The sequence below is a fragment of the Oncorhynchus masou genome, chromosome 5 (assembly GCF_036934945.1).
Source record: "Oncorhynchus masou masou isolate Uvic2021 chromosome 5, UVic_Omas_1.1, whole genome shotgun sequence".
Taxonomy (NCBI): domain Eukaryota; kingdom Metazoa; phylum Chordata; class Actinopteri; order Salmoniformes; family Salmonidae; genus Oncorhynchus; species Oncorhynchus masou.
Window position 1 is genome coordinate 31596740 of NC_088216.1, and position 17794 is coordinate 31614533.

General features: G+C 41.9%; 1 protein-coding gene across 2 annotated transcripts in view; it reads right to left on the reverse strand.

Moving 5' to 3' along the window:
* LOC135539420 (signal-induced proliferation-associated 1-like protein 2) overlaps window positions 1–17794 on the reverse strand; it is a 107896-nt gene that overhangs the window by 59749 nt on the left and 30353 nt on the right. For both annotated transcript variants that reach the window (XM_064965296.1, XM_064965294.1), the window contains exons 2-4: window positions 10673–12405; window positions 4245–4372; window positions 2420–2608 (exon numbers count right to left, since the gene is read on the reverse strand). In XM_064965296.1, coding sequence (XP_064821368.1) covers window positions 2420–2608; window positions 4245–4372; window positions 10673–12140 — 1785 coding nt within the window. In that variant the 5' untranslated portion in view covers window positions 12141–12405. The remainder of the gene's footprint in view (window positions 1–2419; window positions 2609–4244; window positions 4373–10672; window positions 12406–17794) is intronic.

Here is a 17794-nt window from a genome sequence, read left to right on the forward strand (position 1 = left end):
AGGATTTGTAAGCCTGAAGACAATTGAGACATAGACTGTATGTGTGTGCCATTCAGAGGGTGAATGGACAAGACAAAATAATGAAGTGCCTTTGAACAGGGTATGGAAGTAGGTGCCAGGCATACAGGTTCGTGTCAAGAACTGCAACTCTGCAAACTGCTGGATTTTTCACGCTCAATAGTTTCCCGGGGGCTATAATAATAAAAAATATAACATTTAGAAGATTATTTTATCCAAAGCAAATTACAGTCACGCATGCGTCATTTTCTGGGGGGTATTGTTGGTCGGGTGAATTGAACCCATTATCCTGTCATTGCAAGCGCAATGCTCTACCATAAGCAATGTTACGAGGCAGAGCAGGTTAAAACCTTTTGTATTGACCTGTGGCTTTATTATGAAACTCCATCAGTACTTCCATTATTAAGCTCACTAAAGTTAACTCCAACCATTAAGTTAATTGAACTGCCCTGAGATCAGCAGAAAGATGACTCCAAGAAGAGGGAGTTTGTTAGGATCAAAAGAAATGTAGAATTAGCAACGCCCAGGTAAAAAGTTAGATAGAAACCCACCTCAGTCTTCTGCAGGTTAATTACACTATTTTCAATGCAAAAAAAAAACACACCAGAAAGGTTTGAATATTGCTGCCCACCAATGATTCCCAACCAAATTGATTATTTGACCAAAATAAATGTTGCCCTAAGAGTTGTGCAGAGGTGGAAGAACATTTTTCAAAATGAATCACAGCTGCAATGGCTGCCAAAGGTGCTTTCACCAAGTATATACACAGTTGACGTCGGACGTTACACCTTAGCCAAATACATTTAAACTCAGTTTTTCACAATTCCTGACATTTAATCCTAGTAAAAATTCACTGTCTTAGGTCAGTTAGGCTCACCACTTTATTTGAAGAATATGAAATGTCAGAATAATAGCAGAGAGAGTGATTTATTTCATCTTTTATTTCTTTCATCACATTCCCTGTGGGTATTTGGTAGCATTGCCTTTAAATTGTTTAACTTGGGTCAAACATTTAAGGTAGCCTTCCACAAGCTTTCCACCATAAGTTGGGTGAATTTTGGCCCATTCCTCCTGACAGAGCTGGTGTAACTGAGTCAGGTTTGTAGGCCTCCTTGCTTGCACACGCTTTTTTAGTTCTGCCCACATATTTTCTATAGGATTGAGGTCAGGGCTTTGTGATGGCCACTCCAATACCTTGACTTTGTTGTCCTTAAGCCATTTTGTCACAACTTTGGAAGTATGCTTGTGGTCATTGTTTATTTGACCAAGATTTAACTTCCTGACTGATGTCTTGAGATGTTGCTTCAATATATCCACGTAATCTTCCTTCGTAATGATGCCATCTAGTTTGTGAAGTGCACCAGTCCCTCCTGCAGCAAAGCACCCCCACAACATGACGCTGCCACCCCGTGCTTCACGGTTGGGATGGTGATCTTCGGCTTGCAAGCCTCCCCCTTTTTCCTCCAAACATAATGATGGTCATTACGGCCAAACGGTTCTATTTTTGTTTCATCAGACTAGAGGACATTTCACCAAAAAGTACGATTTTGTCCCCATGTGCAGTACCAAACCGTAGTCTGGCTTTTTTATGGCGGTTTTGGAGCAATGGCTTCTTCCTTGCTGAGCGGCCTTTCAGGTTATGTCGATATAGGACTCGTTTTACTGTGGAAATCGATACTTTTGTACCGGTTTCCTCCAGCATCTTCACAAGGTCCTTTGCTGTTGTTTTCATTTTTCGCACCAGAGTATGTTCATCTCTAGGAGACAGAACACGTCTCCTTCCTGAGCGGTATGACGGCTGCATGGTCCCATGTTTTTTTTAACTTGCGTACTATTGTATGTACAGATGGACATGGTACCAGGTGTCAGGTGTTTGGAAATTGCTCCCAAGGATGAACCAGACTTGTGGAGGTATACAATATTTCAGTTTGAAGGTAGGCCTTGAAATATATCCACATGTACACCTGAATTAAATGATGTCAATTTGCCCTTCAGAAGCCATGACAACATTTTCCGGGATATTCCAAAATGTTTAAAAGGCACAGTCAACATAGTGTATGTAAACTTCTGACCCACCGAAATTGTGATACAGTGAATTTTAAGTGAAATAGTCTGTCGGTAAACAATTGTTGGAAAAGTTACTTGTGTCACGCACACAGTAGATGTCCTAACTGACTTGCCAAAACTATAGTTTGTTAACAAGAAATTTGTGGAGTGGTTGAAAAACGAGATTTAATGATTCCAACCTAAGTGTATGTAAACTTCTGACTTCAACTGTACACACACTTTGAAAATGTGGAGTAGGTTTATACATAAAAAAAAATGTTTAAATCAGCAAAATGTTAAGACTGTGCAAGGGGTGTGGAAAATTTCACTTGCGAATGTGTCTATGATCACTCACCCCCTGTTGGTCCAGCTTGAGGAGCTGCTCAGGGACCTTGGGCGAGCTGGTGGCCAGCCTGAGACACTGGATGTTCAGCTCTGGAACCACATACTCCAGCACCTCCTTCAGCGGTAGGCCCCTGGCCATGCCATGCTTGGCGGTGGAGGGCACGGCGTCTTCCAGGATGGCCCCTCGGAGAGTGGTGAGCTGGGGAGGACAGAGAGAGAGAGAGGCTGGAGGTTAGCTGGGGGTCTAGCCTTGAAGGTTGAGTTGGAGTTTGAGTAACAATGTACAAACAACTTTCATGAATAAAGTTGCAAATGATAAATAAGTTAGAAATAAACTATTTTATTATATGCAAAAGTTTAACCCCCTAGTGTCCATCAAAATCTGTCAGTTTAAGTTAGAGATGTGTTTTATTTTGGTTGCATGGGCTGCATTTCAATCCACCACATCGCCTATGTCACCCTGTGGCAGAGCTATAGCACTGTTGGTCAGACCAGGAGACATCCCGAAAATCGGTCTTCTCCGTCTGTAGCATCCTAACAGTTTGTCACGGGACTCGTCTAAAGTCGGTAACGCTGATGTAACAACGTGTCTGTAGTGTCCAAACCATTTGGGCTACAAACTAATATGATCCCACTGCAGAAAGGGGAGACTCCATTTTGCTCTACAGTATTCAGAAGTGTCACGGGACTCGTCTAAATGTAACCCAAACAAAAGAATGAATGTAAGTATGGAGGTAGTTGTGCCAAATTAGTAGAAAAACTACAATATTTCCTGAGCTTTCTTATATCTCCTAGATAAAGGACATACACGTCAAAACCCCATTCCTTACGATCCATTTTTTGGTGTATTTTTTGCTAGTGTTTAGAGCGTTGGACTAGTAACCGGAAGGTTGCAAGTTCAAACCCCCGAGCTGACAAGGTACAAATCTGTCGTTCTGCCCCTGAACAGGCAGTTAACCCACTGTTCCTAGACCATCACTGAAAATAAGAATTTGTTCTTAACTGACTTGCCTAGTTAAATAAAGGTTACATTTTTTTATTTTATTTTTTTAAGTGTTTGGCTGTCTTAAGTAATGTAGCTATGATGTTATTATAGAAGAATTATGTTCTTTTAATGGAAAATGCTTACAAATTATGAATAGAAAATAAAGTAAACTACATCAGGAAGAAAACGTAAGAGACAAATGACTGTAATATATAAGAAACATGGGTGATATATAGAGTAGTAGACAAGGATACTCGTGAAGAGAGTACCTCCCAAAGAGCTTCAATTTCCCGCTGCACGCAGTGAAAAGTCTCTCTCCCAGTTCTCTGGGTTAAGTTGCATATGGAATTAGCTTTTAGTAAAACTAAATAGATTTGCTTTTAGCATGTCACAATCTCACCACTTACAGTATCTCATAGGAGAAATAACATATCGTGGGATCAAACTTTCCCCATTAACTTGCCGGATTAAAAGTTGTTTATTGTCCCATTGGTATGATAATACAAAATGTCTGCTTATCTAGTCCACTGTGCATCATCTCACAAAAGTTGTGCCGTTCAGTTATGTTACGATTATCTACAGAGATTACATTTTGGAGGGGGGGGGTTCTATGGAAGAACTTGGTGTAGTTTGAATTCAATCTTGGAGGTATTTTCTATTTCACATCATTTGTGGTCTTATAACTAATTGATTATTAATTATGTTTGAAGGTATGACAACATTCCACCACTTCAGAATTAATTTTGCCTGCTGGTTAGCAATGTGAGAGTCCACAGTAAGAACCTGTGTACAGCATACATTTTAGGACACTCTCAGCCTTACGCGACATCTCCCCTTTTCGATTATTTACCTCGCTGGTCCGGAAGGTGACCCGGTAGTTGTACTGTGCTCCCTCCTTTCCCTCATCCAGCTTTTCCCGGCGGATACTGACCGCCACGGGGCCCAAGTTCTCATCAGTGCCAAAGTAGTTCTGGTGATCTGAGGGTAAATGACGGTACAACACAAACATTAGCTGCGGTTTGGATTATGATAACATAAGAAATCTTTATTTTCCATTAAATTCACAAAAAAATACAAATTTGGCTTTGGCACTCTGGCTTACAGGTCAAAGGTAAAAACAGACCTGCAACAAACACAGTTCAGCTTAACATGATTTGCCTGATTGGACATTCCTTTGCATTCTTTAAACTCCATGAATAGGGCCTACACATCTTAGATTATAACACTAGCAAAGCCAGAAAAGTCAAATCAAATTCATCAAATACATGCTAACCCATAAAGATATGCCTAAACCTAGTGTATCAATAAATCAATGAGGAGACAGATACATTTCATGTAGTAATGCTCCCTTTACTGATTAATTGACATGTAGGGTTGCAAAAGACATGTAACTACAGGCTAATTTCAATAAAACCTGCACGGACTGAAACCTGCACTGCAGAAAAACCAGTCTTTGTAGTTCCATTAACTTCACCACGGGTTTCATTATATTCATCCGAAGGATGAAGTGTTTTTCCTAATTTCCCTAGACCAGGGGTGTCAAATACACTTTTATCCGGGGGCCACATTCGGACTTCAACGCGGTCCAGCGGGCCGCACCATTTCCTCCGTGTCAAAATTTACTTGACTGTGTAGCTTTAAAATGATGTGATTATTAGCGAGCTGGACACAGTCAATAAACTATATAAATGTAGGTTGATTAACATTTCTACATAGTTGCGATTTGGTTTTATTCATGTTAAAGTACACATCTATATCAATCTATATGTAGATATATATGGTCAACTGTCATTGTAATTGCTGTTATTGTGAAGTGAAAACATCTAGGAGCAACAAAGGCTCAGCCGCGAAGTGGTAGGCCACACATGCACACAATGAATTGGAACGCTGACTGCGAGCCAGACCTAATTGCCTAACATCAGTGGCCGACCTCACTAATGGTCGTGGCTGAATGGAAGCAAGTCCCTGCAGCAATGTTCCAACATCTAGTGGAAAGCCTTCCAAAAAGAGTGGAGGCTGTTATAGCAGAAAATGGGGGACCAACTCCATATTAATGCACATGATTTCCGAATGAGATGAGCAGGTGTCCACATACTTTTGATCATGTAGTTTATATGGAGTTTGCTGTCCCACAAAAACATAACAATCGGAAAATTGTATTTTTGGGCGCCGATTTTGCTGATTAAAAAAAAAATGTATACCTTTATTTAACTAGGCAAGTCAATTAAGAACACATTCTTATTTTCAATGACAGCCTAGGAACGTTGGGTTAACTGCTTTGTTCAGGGGCAGAATGACAGATTTTCACCTTGTCAGTCTGGGGGAATCCAATCTTGCAACCTTACAGTTAACTACTCCAACGCTATAACCACCTGCCTCTCGTTGCACTCCACAAGGAGACTGCCTGTTAAGCGAATGCAGTAGAAGCCAAGGTAAGTTGCTAGTTAGCATTAAACTTATCTTATGAAAAACAATCAATCAATCATAATCACTAGTTATAACTACACATGGTTGATGATATTACTAGTTTATCTTGCTTGTCCTGCGTTGCATATTATCGATGCAACGCTGGGGGATGATTTAACTAAAGCATATTGGCGAAAAAAGCACAATTGTTGCACGACTGTACCTAACCATAAACACCAACGCCTTTCTTAAAATCAATACACAGAAGTATATATTTTTAAACCTGCATATTTAGCTAAAATAAATCCAGGTTAGCAGGCAATATTAACCAGGTGAAATTGTGTCACTTGGCTTGCGTTCATTGCACGCAGAGTCAGGGTATATGCAACAGTTTGGGCAGCCTGGCTCATTGTGAACTAATTTACCAGAATTGTACGTAATTATGACATAACATTGAAGGTTGTGCAATGTAACAAGAATATTTAGACTTAGGAATGCCACCCGATAGATAAAATACAGACCGGTTCCATATTTCACTGAAATAATAAACGTTTTGTTTTCGAAATTATAGTTTCCAGATTCGACCATATTAATGACCAAAGGCTCGTATTTCTGTGTGTTATGTTATAATTAAGTCTATGATTTGATAGAGCAGTCTGACTGAGCGATGGTTGGCAGCAGCAGGCTCATAAGCATTCATTCAAACAGCACTTTTGTGCATTTTGCCAGCAACTCTTCGCAAGCACAACGCTGTTTATGACTTCAAGCCTATCAGCCTAATGGCTGGTGTAACCGATGTGAAATGGCTAGCTAGTTTGCGGGGTGCGCGCTAATAGCGTTTCAAACGTCACTCGCTTTGAGACTTGGAGTAGTTATTCCCCTTGGTTAACGCTGCTTCGAGTGTGGCTGTTGTCAATGTGTTCCTGGTTCGAGCCCAGGTAGGGGCAAGGAGAGGAACGGAAGCTATACTGTTACACTGGTAATACTATAGTGCCTATAAGAACATCCAATAGTCAAAGGTATATGAAATACAAATGGTATAGAGAGAAATAGTCCTATAAAATACTATATTAACCTAAAACCTCTTACCTTGGAATATTGAAGTCTCATGTTAAAAGGAACCACCAACTTTCATATGTTCTCATGTTCTGAGCAAGGAACTCAAACGTTAGCTTTTTACATGACACATATTGCACTTTTACTTCTCCAATACTTTGTTTTTGCATTATTTAAACCAAATTGAACATGTTTCATTATTTATTTGAGGCTAAATGGATTTTTATTGATGTATTATATTAAGTTAAAATAAGTGTTTATTCAGTATTGTTGTAATTGTCATTATTACCAATATTTTTATTTTTATTAAATCAGCTGATTAATCGGCATCTGCTTTTTTTGGTCCTCCAATAAATCGGCATCGAAAAAAATCATAATCGGTCGCCCTCTAACAGAGAGATCCTTGATGGAAACCTGCTCCAGAGCGCTCAGGACCTCGGAAGGTGAACCTTTGCCCCAGTCTAACAGGACAATGACCCAAAGAACACAGCCAAAATAATGCAGGAGAGGCTTCGGGACAAGTCTCTGAATGTCCATGAGTGGCCCAACCAGAGCCCGGACTTGAAACCAACCTAAAATCTCTGGAGCGACCTGAAAATAGCTGTGCAGAGACGCTCCCCATCCAACCTGACGAGCTTGAGAGGATCTGCAGCGAAGAATGGGAGAAACTTCCCAAATGCATGTGTGCCAAGCTTGTAGCGTCATACCCAAGAAGACTTGGTTCTGTAATCGCTAACAAAGGTACGTCAACAAAGTACTGGGTAAAGGGTCTGAATATTAATGTAAATGGTCAGTTTTTTAAATATTTTTTTAGAAATGAATCATTATGGGGTATTATGTGTAGATTGAGGGGATAAAACGATGTAATCAATTTTAGAATATGGATGTAACTTTTTAATTTCCAAATGTACTGTAAATTATTTATTACATTTACATTTAAGTCATTTAGCAGACGCTCTTATCCAGAGCGACTTACAAATTGGTGAATTCACCTTCATTTATGTACTACTCAAGCCACCTGAGAAGGGATTTGGTGCAGGGGGATCGATGAGACAGCCCTGAGTGATAAAGGCATTCTGCGGCAGGCTGAGCTGGGGCTGGTTGATAGCTCTGATGACCCATTGCCAACTGGATTTTATAGACCCTCTAAAAAGGGACATTTCAGTGAAATTACATAATTATAGATTTGTATTACCTTGAAAGAAGTTTATGAACTAGCAGACAAAGCTAAAGTGTGGATTGTATTCTCGACTTGCCCATACCGTTCTTAACCTTTTTGGGACAGGGGGCAGCATTTTCACTTTTGGATGAATAGCATACCCAGAGTGAACTGCCTCCTACTCTGTCCCAGATGCTAATATATGCATATTATTATTACTATTGGATAGAAAACACTTTGAAGTTTCTAAAGCTGTTTGAATGATCTCTGTCAGTATAACAGAACTCATATGGCAGGCGAAAACCTGAGAAAAATCCAACCAAGAAGTGGGACATCTGAGGTTTGTAGTTTTTCAAAGCTTGGCCTACCGAAAACACATTGAGATATGGATGAGGTTGTACTTCCTTGGGCTCATGAGACCTCTTTGGGCCAGTGGTCTGGCAGAGAGCCTTGGTCTCGTGACACGCACTCCCGATAGAGGTACCTCGCGTTCCAGTGATTTTTCTGAAAGGAATTCTCTGGTTGGAACATTATTGATGTTTTATGTTAACATCCTAACGTTTGATTCCATACATCGTTTGACATGTTTCTAAAGGACTGTAACGGAACTTTTCAAATTTGTCTGGATGAAGTGCCTGCACCTCATGAAGATTGATTACTGGTGGCTATTTCGAGGCTATTTCGACATAAATGATGGAACATTATGGAACAAATCAGTCATTAATTGTCAAACTGGGATTCCTGGGAGTGCCTTCTGATGAAGATCATCAAAGGTAAGTGAATATTTATGTTGTTGTTTCTAACCTTGTTGATTCCAAAATGGCGGATAGTCCTCTGGCTGTTTTGGGCTCTGAGTGCCGTTCTCAGATTATGCTTTTTCCGTCAAGTTTAAAAAACAATTGACACAGCGGTTGCATTAAGGAGAAGTCTATCTTTAATTCTGGGAATAACACTAGTATCTTTAATCAATGTTTATTATGAGTATTTCTGCAAAAATCACTGGATGTTTTGGAATCAAAACATTACTGCACGTAAGGCGCCAATGTAAACTGAGATTTTTGGATATAAACAGGCACATTATCGAACAAAACATACATGTATTGTGTAACATGATGACCTATGAGTGTGATCTAATGAAGATCATCAAAGATTAGTGATTCATTTTATCTATATTTCTGAATTTGTCTTATCTTTGGCTGGAAAAATGGCTGTGTTTTTTCGACTTGGCGGTGATCTAACATAATCATATGTTGTGCTTTAGCTGTAAAGCATTTTTGAAATCGGACACGATGGGTAGATTAACAAGATGTTTATCTTTCATTGGCTGTATTGGACTTGTTAATGTGTGAAAGTTACATATTTTTGAATTTTGCTCGCTGCCTTTTCAGCGGAATGTTGTCGAGGGGTTCGCTGCGCTAGAAAGGTTAAAGAAATATCAGATTTTTTTAATCTCACTGAACTATCCCTTTAAAAAGACCCTTGGATCCTACCCTAGTGTCATTTCAGCATGCCATGACATCCACCATCTCAGATTGTTCTGAAATCTTATCTGTAGCATAGAAACAGTTAAGATAGGCATTCCTGAAACATTTTGTAGACATTTTTTTTATCTGTAAAGCTAATTAATTGCACTCAGATTGCTCATTTTAATTGATAGGATACACATAATATTCAATAAAGTGCATTTGAAAAGTATTCAGACTTTTTCCAGATTTTGTCATTGTAAATAAGAATTTGTTCTTAACTGATTTGCCTAGTTAAATAAAGGTAAAAATAATAATAATAATTATCCCGAAACTTCCAGTTTACACACACACACAACACACACACACACCTTTACTTGCATAAAAACTGTGGATGGAAATGAGGAGTATAATGACAACAAGATGTTAGTATCATGTACGGTTCACAGATCATAAGGCAGGCATGTAAAGATCTAGAAAGGGCCTGAAATGGACATTTACATCATGATTTATGATCTTTCATGAACGTGATACAAATGTCAAATGCATGTCAAACATTCTTCCTCCCAACAAAGTTTCTATGTGAGGATGGCTAGAACAATCTGAGATACCAAAAACATTTTCCACCTACGCAGGCGTGCAATCGCTCATCTTCAAGTTTAGTTCAAGACTGTAAAATGGCTGTAAAAAAGCTATTAGCAACATCTTGGATACTGACAAATGTAGAGGGAAAAACTCATGCACTGCATTGCGGCGGTGACTCAAGCGTGACTAGCTTCAAGAGTTGTTCACCTCAGGCAATGTCACGCACTGACATATGGGACATCTAAGTGCCACTGAAGTCACGGTCAACTAACAACCTAGACTTATGCAGTCCAAAATGCAAAGTGGAAAATTGCAGATTTTACATGTATCCTGCTATCTCAGGTATCATGTTGATGTCTACTCAGGTGTAAAACTATTTTCTCATTCAATGAGCAGGTCATAGATTTTCAGAAACGCTCAAATTTAGCTACACATGGCTCGATTCTATGGCGTGACTGCTAGGGTTGTGCATTTGTAAACACTGCAAAGCACATCGTAAATGAACTTGAAAAACTGAAAAGCCCCATCTGGATCTTTCTTTAAGTTGCTAGAGTACTTTGTAGTAAGGAAACAATTTAGTATTAGGTAGGTAGTCAATGCCTCTCTCACCTTTATTGTAAAAGTACTTGTGGTAGTAGTAAGCCCCCTGGTCAATGTGTTCAATTATGTAGCGCTTGTACATGTCCCTGTGGAAGGCCTGGCTCTCCCTTGACACCTCGAGCACCGACACCCCTGCGTTGGTGCACCGGGTGCTGAGCGATGATTCCACAGAGTAGCCTTGTCCTCCACCCCCATAGCTAGGAGCATAGTCTCCACTCCCATAGCTGGCGCTGCTGGCTTTGCTCAGGGCCACCCTTCTCTCGCCCTCGCCACCAGTCTCGTTACGGAAGTACGGGCAGCTGAGCACCAGAGTATTGCTCTTCCCATCCCCCTCATCTGCGTCCATGCTGGCCTTGTGACCCAGCTCCTCGCAGCTGCCTATGGGAGACTCACAGATGGGAATTGGCGTGGCGCTGTCTCCCAGCCCAGAAGCCGGGGCCTGGCACTGAGAGGCGGCCGATGCCCCAGTGGTAGTATTCTTCCTGCGACCCAGGTCGGCGCGGTTGGCCACCGCCTCGCTGATGTTGAAGAGGACGCTCTGCACGTCGTAGTGGGCGAAGCACTTCTGGAAGCTCAGGGGCCTTCCGAAGCGCCCTCCGTCCTCCTGGTCCAGGTACTCGCCCTCGCTCTTCACGTTTCGCAGCCTCCGGAAGATGGAGGTGTCGGCCTTCTCCGCCTTCATGCGTTGGAGGAAGGACTTCTCCCGCTCACGGCTGTAGAGCAGGGAGCTGTCCACGTAGTCATAGCCCGGGATGCAGACAATGTCACCTCGCGCAATCTGGGTGGCCGTCTGTAGGCTGGGCGACAGAGTGGTGTTGAGACGCAGCAGCTCCGGGAAACTCTGTGGAGGAGGCGCGCTGGGTTGGTCCGAGCGGTCCTCCATTTGGTAGCCCCTCAGGGTGCCCACAAAGCCTTCGCTGGCGCCGGACAGACCCTGCTTGTCGAGAGATGATGTGCTCCCATACTCACGACGCAAGGTGGCCCCAGTGTTGGGGTTGATGGTGGTGTGATCCAAGTCCTCAGCGCCGATGTCGCTAATGGTGACCTCACTGTTGCTCCTCTTGATCCCGGGGAAGCCCTTCATAGGGGAGTGGCTAAGGAGGTCGCATAGTGGATACTTGGTCTCTGGGAACTCAGTACTGAGCAACTCCTGGCTCTTTTGGAGGATGACCTCTGTGCTAAGTTGAGACGGTCCCTTCTGGAAGGACGGCACCAGGCTGTCATAGCGTGGCGGAGGCTGTGACTCCCAGCCATCCTTTCGCTGGGGCCAGTCCGACACCCTCGCCCGGACACCCATCTTGGGCATGGCTGGCGTTCCTTGTACGTTGGCGTTTGGAGGTCCCATAGGCCCCTTTAACGCTTGGAGTTTCTTGTTGAACAGGTTGTCCGACTGCATGAAATAATTGGAGCCCTTTGGTTTGCTAGCTACTCCAGCAAGATTTGCTATGTCCTCAGTCCAGAGGCTAGGCACACTCATATCCTGTGTACAGGCACCTTACAGTCCCAAATTTCATGACTGGTTTCCAATACAAGCCATTTGTTATGGAAACTGCTACCATGTAGTATTATACAAAACCCAAATCTGGGATTTCACTTCACCAGGTCCATAATCCATAGAAAATGATTAGATTGACAGATCTGCTCGGGTCTCTGAAGGACAGTGCAGCATAGAAGGTGAAGATCCTTTCCTGGTCCACATCAAGCCAATAACAGCCACATGGTGATCCTTCGTGGATTCAGATCTTAAAGTGAGAAACATAACATGATTAATTTCATTAAAATTATAACATCAAAATAAAAAGACCTAAAATTGCATTTCACCTTCAATTTGTGCAAAGGCCTAAACATAATGAACATCAATAGCCATTTCATTGCTATTTTGGTTTAATCAATTGGACTGAAGGCCTATGAACAATGCCCGTGTACCAATACTAGAACAAAAAGACATTTGTATTGCTTTGATAGGGTTTTTGGAAGCTTTTAACATTGTGGGAATGGTGTGGCTGACAGATGAAAGGCCTTTTCAAGTTCAATGGCTCATTTGCAATAATTCTGAATTAATTATTTCATTTCTCTAGGTGCTGTGAGCTACATGCCTGTGAATGGCCCACAACCTTGTCGAATTTGAAAGATTTATCGCAGTTATCTGATCTGTATTAATGTAACATGACAAACCGTCTATGTAACAACATAGAAAAATGTTATGCATTGAGCGAACACTTCTTAAACTCACAGTGAATGCCTTCCAGGTCTTAGAGAGGAGTAACAATGTCATATGAATCATCCTCTATCTCTCTCTCAAAGTCAACTATTTATCAAACTGCCTCTGGACAGTGGACTCATTTATAATTTTCAAAGTTGAGGAGGGCAGGATTTCAGAAAACATCAGAAAACAGCCAACTTAACCAGTATGTGGTTAGTCATCTTCGAATGTGATTAACCGTGTGAACATGTGACCAACATTTCAACCTTCCTGATAAGTACTGTATGCATTTGAAAGTCATACTAATTGGAACTGTGACGACATTACTGTGGAATTGCCCTTATTAAAATGTTTTAAAAAGAGTGGGGGTGTTGATGTTAAGGTAGTTCGATTATTCAGACGATTTATTTCAAAAATAGGCTACAATGTTCATGAACAAGGAGAAATGTTATTCATTCCTGATTTGAATATCCAATAATTCTCAATTTCCTGTAGTAACCGTCGACAGATTTAACACTAGGGGGGTATATTCATAGTTTTTTTATTTAACCTTTTTAAAACTGGGCAAGTCAGTTAAGAACAAATTCCTACTTACAATGACGGCCTAACAAAAGGCATCCTGCGGGGGCGGCGATTAACGATCATTTTAGGACAAAACACACATCACGATAGGAGAGACAACACAACACTACCTAAAGAGAAACCTATGACAACAACATAGCATGGTAGCAACACATGACAATACAGTACGGTAGCAACACAACATGGTAGCAGCACAAAACAGGGAACAAATATTATTGGCCACAGACAACAGCACAAAGGGCAAGAAGAGGTCAGTAAGAGTGTCCATGATTGAGTCTTAGAATGAAGAGATTGAGATAAAGTGTTTGTTGCAGCTCGTTCCAGTCACTAGCTGTAGTGACGAGCGACCCAGGGATGTGAGTGCTTTTGGAACCTTTAACAGAATGTGACTGGCAGAACGTGTGTTGTATGTGGAGGATGAGGGCTGCAGTAGATATCTCAGATAGGGAGGAGTGAGGCCTAAGAGGCTTTTATAAATAAGCATAAACCATTGGGTCTTGCGACTGATATACAGAGATGACCAGTTTACAGAGGAGCATAGAGTGTCCTTTGAGGAGCATTGGTTGCAAATCTGATAGCCGAATGGTAAAGAACATCTAGCTGGTCGAGAGCACCCTTACCTTCCAATCTATAAATTACGCCTCCGTAATCTAGCATGGGTAAGATGGTCATTCGAATCAGGTTTAGTTTGGCAGCTGGGGTGAAAGAGGAGCGATTACAATAGAGGAAACCAAGTCTAGATTTAACTTTAGCCTGCAGCATTGATGTGTTGAGAGAAGGACAGTGTACCATCTAGCTATACTCCCAAGTACTTGTATGAGGTAACTACCTCAAGCTCTAAACCCTCAGATGAAGTAATTACACCTGTGGGGAGAGGGGCATTCTTCTTACCAAACCACATTACCTTTGTTTTGGAGTGGTTCAGAACAAGGTTAAAGGCAGGGAAAACTTGTTGGACACAAAGAAAGCTTTGTTGTAGAGCGTTTCTAACATACAATCCAGGAAGGGGCCAGCTGAGTATAAGACGGTTTCATCTGCATATAAATGGATGAGAGCGTTTCCTATTGCCTGAGCTATGTTGCTAATACAATGTTGGAAAATACCAGTCTGAATACATCCCAAATGTCACCCTATTCACAACATAGGCCCCAATACCAGACGGAAAAGTCCCCTACCCTTTGAGGATAAAGAGTCCTTATCCTTTCATCTGTGTCTCTTGCCTCATTGTATTGAATGTTACTGATTGGATGCTCATTTGAATTAAGGTTACCTTAAATAGTGTACAAAAGATTAACTCATCTTGGGTTTGTTATAGGATACTTTGAAAGTGCCACATCCATTCCAACTGGACCTTTATTGACTAGTTTGTAATCAAACAGTCTCAGCAAGAGCCAGACCGACTATTGTGAACTAATCAGTGCAAAAACACCTCTAACAGACGGCTGTTTAAAAAGAGCATTAAGCATTCATAACATCAAGGTGTAAAAGTTATTTGCAATCACTACAGAGGCAGCCGCGCTACGATTGGACACGGAACACTGAGGGGGCCCAAGGCGGAGCAACCGATGCCATCCGCCCCCAATGATGCCCTATTCCATTATTAAAAACACCCGAATAAAATGAGGAAGAGATGCAATATGAGAAAAAGGTCCTCATTAAAAATGCATGGCCTTGATGTCCGACCGCTTGAGAGCAAACAGATCATGAAAGCGTGAGATGAAAACGGCTTGTGACACATCCCTTTTTCCCCTTCAGTACTCGTCATGAATCTTCTGAAAGGTTCCTGCCTTGCCATAAGAGGACAACTTTGGTTCTAAGGCTTTAGTCAGTTATTTGATCTACAAAGCCGAATCACGTGGATACGGTTTAGAACTACAATTTCATACTGCTTTACATATCAGTATGTATACTTCCTATTGGCCATCAAGAGTCTGACTGATGCTGGAAGTTTGGACAAGCTAAAGTATGATGCCGCACTGCATCGGACTCTTGATTCTTCAATATGTCAATGTTTGTGTTGTAATACGTCTCATTTTTTGGGGTACAAAAAAGTACATACAGCACTAAATTAAGCAATATGGTGTTATGGAGAGACCGACAATTGCAATACAAACAAATAGTAATTATCAAGAGTCAGATAAATTGCACAAACATTGTGTTCGGGCATCAGTCCATCCCAGATGGTCTTTAAAATAAGACCATCTAAAAGGGGGGAAAGAAAACAAATAAAAAACAGACAAACGTGGTCACAAATGAACAGATGACACCGTCCATCAAAGGTCAGCCTGAATGTAGGCTACAGTCTCGCCACTGCTGGTTAATGACAGAACTGCTCCAGTTGGTTCCACGAACCAGCGGGGCACACCGAGCTGGTCGTTCACCCAAACATAACGGTAATCAATGAGGGAACGGCGCAAATGCTAGGTTAGTGAGATGGTCTGGGAGCAACATTTGGCTGGGAGGCAGGGTAATGTTGTTTTGGTTGAAATCTATAGAATGGACACTCCCGTGTACCCTGACAGGGGTACAGTGAAGTGGATGTCAGTACTGGATATTGGATTCCGTGATTTGAGAGAGTTTGAGATTAATGGTGTGTGGCATCTAGAAATGAGCTAGGCCTAACCCGTTGCTGGCTGCAGAGGTTTGTACTTGTTATGTCTGTCTGCATGGCTCAAATCAATTTCACATACAGTTACACTGAACCATAGATTTATATGTGATCTGAAAATTGTACTTGAGCTATAATCTTACGCGATGAAGCTATTATTTTCAGTAGTACTGTTCTTCAGTGACATTTTGAAAATGCTCATGCAGTCCGTTTGTCCTCAGACTTCATTAACCACGGGAACGAGCTCACTGGCGCAAGTGGCCATGTCCTTTGGGAACATTGGCTACAGATTAGGAAAGGCAGACAGACGGACGGACCTCCACTTTGAGGTATGATGAGGTGGGCAAAAACAACGACAGAGAAAGGAGGTCAGTGAGCAGTGGAAGCTTACGCTGTCCAGTTCCAAAAGCCCCAGAGACAGACAACGCCGCCATTCCTTTGTTCTACTTTGACATTTCCCCTTTTTTGATGTCATCCATCAGAATGAGTTCCAATTTAGAAAGAGATGTTCCAACCAAACAATGGTCACTTGTACTGTAGTCGACACCTGCCAGCCTGTATAACCTATTATTAAAGTCTCACTCCACTCCAGGAATTCAGCCCTCATGTGAAATGAAAGGTAACCACCCGGAATAAATATAGAAGTTATTTGATTGGCTGTTTTGGCCCTGCTGGACAAAAATGGTTCAAAGTGAGCTTTATCTTTACCATTGAAAATGATTCAAGAAAGTAAAACATACTGTATGTATTTTTTTTTTTGGGGGGGGGGTGAAACGAGATTCAAATTCACACAGAGGGATTGACCGCAATATGCAGTAAAGCCTTCGAATCAACGCACTCGTGTGTCTCCAGCGGCAGGTTGGGACTGTATCCAAACCAGGGGGCAAGAATACAACAGCGTCAAGCCTGCTTCCAACACCGTACATGGGTGCATCCCTTTAACTGGCAATCCACCCTGGTACTCACAAACCCTCACACATCAACAAGACAGAGCTACGGTAGCGGGTTCACCATCCATCCTCCCACTGCTTGTCTGCTTTGCCTTGTTAGGTGCACTAAGCATCCAGGCATTCAGGCCCCTGGAAGAACTACGAGATACACCCAGCCATCTGTGTCAGGGCGAGTTTCTCCAGGATTTATTCCAAGCAGAGGCAGGCAGGCAGGCAGGGTGGGGTACAGACGGGGATCAGTTCACATACACATTCCAGTGCGGTCCTCCAATATGCACTCCACCACGACACGCGTGTGTACTTTTGATTTTGATTCCTGAAGCAGAGGCAAAATAGTATGTGTTTAGTTTCAAATGACTACTCCCTCAAGAAGGCAGGTTGGTTGTGGGGTGGGAGAGGTTGGTTGTCTGTCGAGAACATGGTTTAGTTGCGGGGCTGTAGCTAGTGAAGAGGGGCAGTGGCAGTAGGTGGGCCCAATGAAGGTATGGAGCAAGGCCGAAAATAAACAAATAAGACAGTAAATGCAGAACATCAAGGAAGTGAACGTAAACACCGATGGCTCTGAAGGGGTTAAATGAAAGACGGACCCCTGGGAAGGTTCTGGGGGGGAATAGTGCATCTGGACGTTAACATTGGTTTTGTTATTGTTGTGGATATGTTCTCTTCTGTCGGTCTTTCTGTTTACTATATAAAACAGACCACAGGGGTATACTACAAAGCAGGATCAATAAGCTTGCCTAAATACTTTGAAATGGCCATAGTCTAATCGAGTCAACAACCAAAAACAC